The sequence below is a fragment of the Haliotis asinina genome, chromosome 6, assembly GCF_037392515.1.
Source record: "Haliotis asinina isolate JCU_RB_2024 chromosome 6, JCU_Hal_asi_v2, whole genome shotgun sequence".
Classification (NCBI taxonomy): domain Eukaryota; kingdom Metazoa; phylum Mollusca; class Gastropoda; order Lepetellida; family Haliotidae; genus Haliotis; species Haliotis asinina.
In genome coordinates this window covers 51970943-51978919 of record NC_090285.1, presented here as the reverse complement: position 1 = coordinate 51978919, position 7977 = coordinate 51970943, and the positions used below count along the sequence as shown (strand labels likewise).

Sequence of the window (7977 nt, the reverse complement as noted above, 5' to 3'; positions counted from 1 at the left end):
AACATCAAAAACTAGGATCAGATAAATTCCGGAATGCCAGAATGCTAAAAGTGTTGATCAGATATTAAAACAAAATGTGACCCATAATATTTACTATTCAAAACACTAAACATTGTGACCCAATAATAATTAATGCTGAATTAATAACAAACATATACTGAAAATACATACTCGTAACAATATGTCGGAACTGTTATGATCTAGTCGATAAAGATTTAAAACAAGGCCACATATTATGCCGACATAATGTACACGACCTGAATACAAGCGATAATTCATTTCCATAATCCTAAGAAACGTTAGTCCATTGCATGATTAGACCACATGAGGGGTACAGTTGAACAATTACTATTAAATAGTGATGAGCGTATCAATCTTTCCCTCCCGTGGTCTCAGTCACAAGCACATGCAAAGACAAGTCAGTTGTTCAGCAAGACAAAGACAGCAAAGAAAAAGTAGTGAACTGCTTTGGGAATTAGTTTTGGAAATGTCTACAGGTCTAGAATGAAAATGTTTTCCAAAGAATCCTCAGGTAAAATGACTGAATGTACGCACCAATTGAGAGTACGCCATAACCAAGATAACATCACTTACACACCTACTGACAAAATCCCGACATTGTCCATACAAACAGCGCGAGAGTATTCCCTCAAGAGAAGATCTGCAAGGTTTGTTCTTCAAAGTCACTACCATAACAGAAACCAGCGAAGACATATTTCCCAAGAGGATGGTACGCAAAGTCAGAATGACACAAACCTCAGTCCCACAAAAATACGTTCTGAATAAGGATACGTGATTCTGTTTGTAATATAACCTACTTGTTGTAAATAATTTAATACATTGCACCATAGAGTAAGCACGTATCATTTGAATGTTAAAACACACGTTAAACAGACTGATACTCACTCTGGCGTTGGAGTAGTCCCATCTCGGTGTCTCCTACAGCAGGTAGGGTTTTTGATATACATCCGTCCATCTTCACTCTTTATCCACCTCAGAATATATTCTGTTAAGGTATGGTTAAGTTATGTGTCAACCAAGTCAGCGAGCCTGACCACCCGATCCCGTTAGTCGCCTCTTGTGACAAGCATACTCGCCTTTTCTTTCAAGCATCGGTTGCTGAAGGCCTGTTCTACCCCGGACCTCCACGGGTCGTTATGTTGCGGTTGTTTTAGCACGTTTATCAGTATATTACGTCTAAAACAAGTAGGGGTGTTTCAGTTTTGGGTTACTTTGTGTATGGATTTAGGAAATTACTTTCCATTCCGAACGAGTTATGAAATTCGAACAAACCCGCCAAGAAAGATAGCTGTGGCACAATCGTCATTGGGCAAAGGCTATATGCATTATGAGGGCAACGCTGTCCTTCAGGGCATTATCATTTGCAGAAGCCCGACGTCTTTCATCAACTGCGCGCATTATAAAACTACAGTGGCCCCCACTCATTTCTGATAACATGTGGGCGTTTTACAGATACTTCTGATAATCTAAGCTTTACAAGCTTTTATCCCAACAAAAAGATATGCACACTAGCTAAATTACATAATACATACATTTTGAAGAACATAATTTAGTTGCAATGGCTGCCACGAAGTTTCACACGTTTGATGAGGGATGCAATGTGAGTTATGATGGTTTGGGCATATTGCAATGCTTCTTCAACACTCAGCTGGGCCGGAGGTCTACAGGATAGCACGTTCATTGTATATTCCGCCATCATCGCCACTGCAGCCATCTAATATTCAGATGATTTATGACCACCCCCCAAAGCATGTATCATCAAGGGAGATTTAAATGGTCACAACCCACTTTGGGATAGTAAAACATCAACGCAAAAGGATTGACTCTTGAGGATTTCTTCACAAAGAGTGATTTATGTATTTTGAGAGATAATAATGAAATATACCTTCATCCGTTAGCTTGTTCATACTCCTCTCTTGATATATCCATAGCCGATTCTAGTTGATGCAATGAATTTGAATGGCTACTCCACGATGCTTGCGTAAACACCAGTGATGCTGCACCGTCCTCTAGGTTGACGTTTAACATGACAGATTGGTCTTTATTACTGTGTTTCTAAAATTAACTCACGAACACCTGTTTCTAAGGAATAGAAGATGATGAAGAAGATGAAATATAAAGGTTCCATTTGTAGTGTACACCATGTTCAAGAGGGTGACACTCTTTTAATGGAAAAATCTGATATTGCTAATAAACTAGGTGAAACGTGAGCTAAACATTGCTCCTCATCCAATTATTCACCAACCTTTCAGAAATTTAACAAACCAGCAAGAAGAGAAGAACATAAAATTAGATATAGAATTATAATGAATTATCTTCCATTCGTAAGCTCTATACTAACCTTGGGCAAGCTCATGACACGGTTCCAGGAGCCGATAGTTTTCATTAACAGAACTCCTTAAACATCTACCGGAATCTTCAGTTCTATTTGTGGATAAGAATTCTTGTCGTGGGAAATGCATAGTATTGACAGGCAACTACAGTTGTATTGACATTAAATAAATGACACTCCCCATCAAGATCGTAAAAGAGACCAGGGTCTTAACTTTAATATTTTTAATTTTAATAATGTTTGATTCACATTTAACGTTTCTTCCTCATATTAAATCCATTAAAAACAAATGCTCGAAATCACTTAGCTTGTTGAAAGTCGTTTCCGATTGTAATTGGGGAGGGCTACCTTCCTACAACAGGCTTGATCATGGCTCCATCATATATGGTGTAGCCTGCAAAACCAATCTAAAGCTTTTAGATGATGTCCATCACCAAGGTCTAAGAATTTGTCTTGGCTCCTTCCGAACTTGACCTGTTGACAGCCTCTACGTCGAGGCTGGCGGGCCATCTCTTAACCAACACCGTATTAAATCAACTTTACAGTATATAACAAAGCTATATTAGAACAAGTCAAACCCTCCTTGGCAACTGGTGAAGCCACAGGCTGACCTTACACCAACAACATTAAAAAAATCAGGAACTAATGAATTACAATATAGACAAGAATTTGAATTGATAAATATATATAATACATACAAATCCCTATTTCCAGATGAGTTGAAGGATAGTGGCACAATGGCTTGTGCTACTGTCCTTAGAGTCACAATAGCTACACGATTGCCGGATAACAGCTCAATTTTCACAGAAGCCAATGTCATATTAACAGTCTTGAAATATGTTTAAAAACACTCTCAGTATAAACAATATATAATTTTTTTTCAAAACTCTCTTCCTTCCATCAGGCTATGTAAAACATCCTCTGTTATTTGATATAACATAGTTATACAATGATCTTGCTACTGGCCAATACAACGTCGTCTTTGTTGGTGACCCAGCCACATTGGTATTTCTGGGAATCCAATGGCTGATCTTGCTGCCAAGGCAGCACTCAATAAATCTGTGACACCACTTCTCATTACCTATTCTGATTATCAAAGCACTGAATAGATCATATATCCGTGGTCTAATGCAGAAAACGTGTGACACCCAAGCAGATATAAACAAATTATATGAAATGAAACCCTTTATCTGTTACTGCGAATGTTTGTGACCCTATCCTCGACGGGGGTTAAAGTATGGTAAACATATTGTCCCCTTGAAAGTGTATGTCAGTCCTAGAACTTTCAAAGTAAAATGTTCAAGCACCAAGTCATTGAACATAGTATTTTTGTTATTTTAACATCCTACAACCGCCAGCAGCTCAAGGGATGGTGTAAATCCAGCTAGGCTCCACGCAGGTAGTAAAAGTAATGTCAGTCCCCATGGTTCCTAGTATGGTGATCTACCTTCAGTTGACCTATAGCCTATGTGTTATATTGCATTGTCTTTTGTAGTTACAATGTTTTAGTTTTACATGCTAGTTTTATGATCATATCTGTGAAAGTCTTGTATTTTTACCGTCCATCGTCGACAGGCTTAATTCTTCACAATGTTTTCGTATATTGTATATTGTATAAATTGTTTTCTTCACGACATGAATGAGATATTGCCGACGTGAGGTTAAATATTATCTCACTCACTACAGGATAGCAGCCTAGATAACAGTTCAGTGTTGAGAAGGTGGGCTGTAGTTGATGATGTCGCACCTTGATGAGTCTCTCTCCAATGTCAGATTTTCCAGTGCAGGAGCACACAGTGCGCACCAGAAAGTCGCTATAGTCATCATGTCACAGTTCACATTGCCCCTTGACTTTACAGGTGTCCAGCACGCACACAGCTGCATAAGGACTCCAAGGAAGGAAGGAAGGACAACTCCTATCCACCAACCATCGGATCGGATCAGTGTGAGTGTCAGAACACATTCACAGTTACTAATTCATGTACCACTGGTCATTACTGCCATGACAACATCGTGGAGGCACACGTCTTGTATTCCATGCTGCCTATGCAAGAGTGTAGATGGCCATCTGCATGACCAGCACAGAGTCCAGACAATTGTGTTAACATCGTACCACCGACTACTGCGCCGATGTATAAGCAGAATGGATAGTATGAAACATGTTGATATTGGACGTTTGGTTGGGGACAGGCCTCGTCAAAGAGATTTTTCATGCAAATTGGATGAGTTTCACTTGGCCTGGCGACAATCATCTAACACAATCTATGGTAAACTAATTTAAACATGAAAATATAAATCAGGTAACATCGTACACAAATAAGAAATACAAGATGTTGTTTCTCCTTTTGTAGATACAATGAATCTGGCTGTTTCAATTGGATTGGTGTTAACCAGCGTCATTGACCCCGACCTTACTGCAGTTCCTGCTGAGACTTTAACTGAGTGTGTTAGACTGTGTTTCTACTCAACCAGTTGTGCCTCGTTTTTCTACAACCACGACACGAACCATTGCTATAGAAGCAGTATGTTGTACACAGTGGTTCCTGGACACCAGCTGACAGCGAAACCAAATGTGAACTGTTATCAGTGGAGGCATGGTAGGTACTGACACATGTACTCTAGAGTTTTAATACCTTTACACATAGTGGTGCCTGGCTATAATTTTTAGCCTGTGAAAATTAGGCTATGTTTAGTTTTGAAGTTTGTAATAAGGTACGACATTAAGTGTGTGCTTGTTCGCGAGCAAGTGCTTGGCTTTGTGGCTTATGTGGGTGTTTATGAGTTGTTTGATGATGAAGTGTATTGGGTTCATTCGTCAGAGCATTCTCGTCTTAGTACTATTGGAATTTCGTCTTTCAGTGCTTGATTTAAGAAAGGGTTATGGCATGAACGAATGGTTTTAGGGTTAGATGGTTTCCAAGTTTGAACGGCCTGTATTGAGTCGTGATCCTGGTTTCTATATGATTAGAACAAGTTTTTGATCATGGCCTCACTAATTTTACATTCACAAGAGTTAATTTCATCAGTCAATATGTCTGGCATTGGTATTGCTATGACCATGCCTGTTTCCATGTGGTCGGAACCTGTGGGTAACGTCTATATGTCAGTAGGATATTAACATACTCATTTGTTGCATTTGACCATCGTTATGGCACTTTGCGTTGGTAGCTTTCGGCTTTTGTTACTTGTCAGAAGAGTACATCAAGTGTCTAGACTTACTGGGGTCCTGGGGTAGAGTAGGCCTTCAGCAACCCATGCTTGCCATAAAAGGCGACTAAGCTTGTCGCAAGCGGCGACTAACGGGATCGCGCGATCAGGCTCGCTGACTTGGTTGACACATGTCATTGGTTCCCAATTGCGCAGATCGATGCTCATGTTGTTGATCATTGGACTGTCTGGTCCAGACTCGATTGTTTACAGACCGCCGCCATATAGCTGGAATATTGTTGAGTGCGGCGTAAAACTAAACTCACTGACACACTCACTGTTGTCAGATTTTGACCTTTGCTAACTTGTAAGATTTGCCATTGCCAAAGAAAACAAAAATCCACAAACACAAAATGAAACAAAATAATTTTTATTGTAGATGGATGTCCTTCCAAGTGGTCATATTCCAAGCCGACTGGGTTATGCCTCCGACTGTTTACATCACCGATAAACAATGGTGCTGCAAGACAGACATGTGTGGACAATGGCGGAAGACTAGTGAATATCCACAATTCCAGAGAAAACAACCTGATCAGATGTATTATGTTGGAAGCAGGTAAGTTGGTTGCGATATTTCATTGACAAATGTTACTCCTATGTGATAGTTGGTCACAGCCGAATTATATGTCAGTCGTGCTTCTTGTGGGTTTTCGTGTCAGCTGTTATACCGTGCTAATGAAACAAATATTGGTTTGTGGTTTGTTTACCAGTGATCATTGTACACATGGGTGTAAATTTACCATTATCAAACTGTTTTACCCTGTTTTCTAGTGTTATTTTAAAGCTTGTATGATGGCACCCTGTGTCAGGAGCCACAACTATGCGGCTCTATTTACGTAATATCACAACAGGTGCAATACAAAAATGTGGAAATAGGTAAATACATATAGAAATAACTATAACTCGAACAGTTAAAGTCTATGAATGCATCGCATTGTATATTTCAGGTAGTGATCTTCATATTGGGTTGAAAAAGGTCTCATCTGTGTGGAGATGGCACCTTGGTGATAAGCTTGGCGCTTTCAGATCATGGAGCACGGGCCACCCTAAAGCTGGATACTGTGTTAAAATGAGCACAGTAACCAAAAAATGGTTTACAAATTATTGTAGATATTCTCGGAAACCTCTCTGCCAAATCGTCCTAAACAACCCTTACGGTGATTGTTAGATTCCCACCTTGGAAATAGAACCCGGGTCTTCAGCGTGACGAGTAAACGCCTTAAGACAAAGCTTCTCTATTGCTCTAAACATCGTGTAACTAATCGTATGAACAACAATCTGATTCCATATACACTAACGTCAAAAGAAATGTTACCCTCCTTCCTCTATGACGGAGGTACCCATGTTCAGTTGACGTTGCGGTGAGTGGAGGTCCTCTTCTTGGTCTGTGTACGGTGACCCCGGACTGTCTGTAGTAATGAATAAGTCCGGTGGTATCCGAGGGCGTTGGCAACAACATTGTGTCCCGAACCCCATGCATCTGAACAATCCAATGGGTCTTTTTCTCTCTTCAGCTGATAATCATAGCATATTTCTGGTAACTGTGCATGATATATTCTGGGCTCGCTTTTAAAAGTATTGAATCACTCGACAAATACTATACTCATTCCAGTAATGGTTGTCACCCCAGTCCTATTAATAAGATTGAAGGGGATGACAAACATTATTGGCATGGTTATAATTGAATATAACTATGTTTTTGTAATTGATACTGCTGTGTGAAAACAGAAATTGAAAAAAATAATAATTTGTAACCATAATGGCAACAAAGATAACCTAATATTCCTGGACAAGTTTTCAACCCGTGAAGGTCCAGGGTAGAGTAGGCCTTCAGGAACCCATGCTTGCCATGAAAGGCGACTATGCTTATCGTAAGAGGCGACTAACGGGATCGGGTGGTCAGGCTCACTGGCTTAGTTGACACATGTCATCTGTTCAAAAGTTGCGCAAATCGATGCTCATGTTGTTGATCACTGGACTGTTTGATCCAGACTCGATTATTTACAGACCGCCGCCATATAACTGGAATATCGCTGAGTGCGGTTTAAAACTAAACTTACTCAGTTACTGAACACTTTTTCAAAATATCAAAGCCACCGAAAAAGATGCATTTCACCTAAATAAGATATGCTATATTTTTCTTGATTTCAATAAAGCTGTGTTGTTCAGCTTAATGTATACTAATATCTTCTAACATATATGTGATATTTTTCAGTAATTCATAAAGCTAAGAGGGTAACGTTTCTTTTGGCGTTTCAGTATCAACAGCTTTTGCTCGCAGCAACACACTGATGTATAACAGTTTAACCACTGAATAAGCACTAAATAAAAATCCAACTTCGGGTTGTCCTACAATACCACGTTTGGCAGTTTTAATCGTTGGATTGTTACATGTAGGTCATACTCTTAAGCAGCGA

General features: G+C 39.6%; 1 protein-coding gene across 1 annotated transcript; it reads left to right on the top strand.

The window, feature by feature from the left end:
- Positions 1–4215: 4215 nt before the first annotated feature.
- On the top strand, positions 4216–7301 carry LOC137287670 (C-type lectin 16-like). The gene is made up of 4 exons (XM_067820059.1): positions 4216–4298; positions 4705–4950; positions 5940–6116; positions 6508–7301. Exons 2-4 carry the CDS (start codon positions 4710–4712, stop codon positions 6726–6728), a joined length of 639 nt encoding a protein of 212 aa, XP_067676160.1. The 5' UTR covers positions 4216–4298; positions 4705–4709; the 3' UTR covers positions 6729–7301.
- Positions 7302–7977: the final 676 nt, after the last annotated feature.

Coding starts and splice junctions, on each gene's coding strand:
- LOC137287670 (XM_067820059.1), top strand. CDS start 4,710: ATGAATCTGGCTGTTTCAATTGGATTGGTGTTAACCAGCGTCATTGAC. Junction 4,951..5,939: donor CTGTTATCAGTGGAGGCATG/GTAGGTACTGAC, acceptor TTTTTATTGTAG/ATGGATGTCCTTCCAAGTGG. Junction 6,117..6,507: donor ATGTATTATGTTGGAAGCAG/GTAAGTTGGTTG, acceptor TGTATATTTCAG/GTAGTGATCTTCATATTGGG.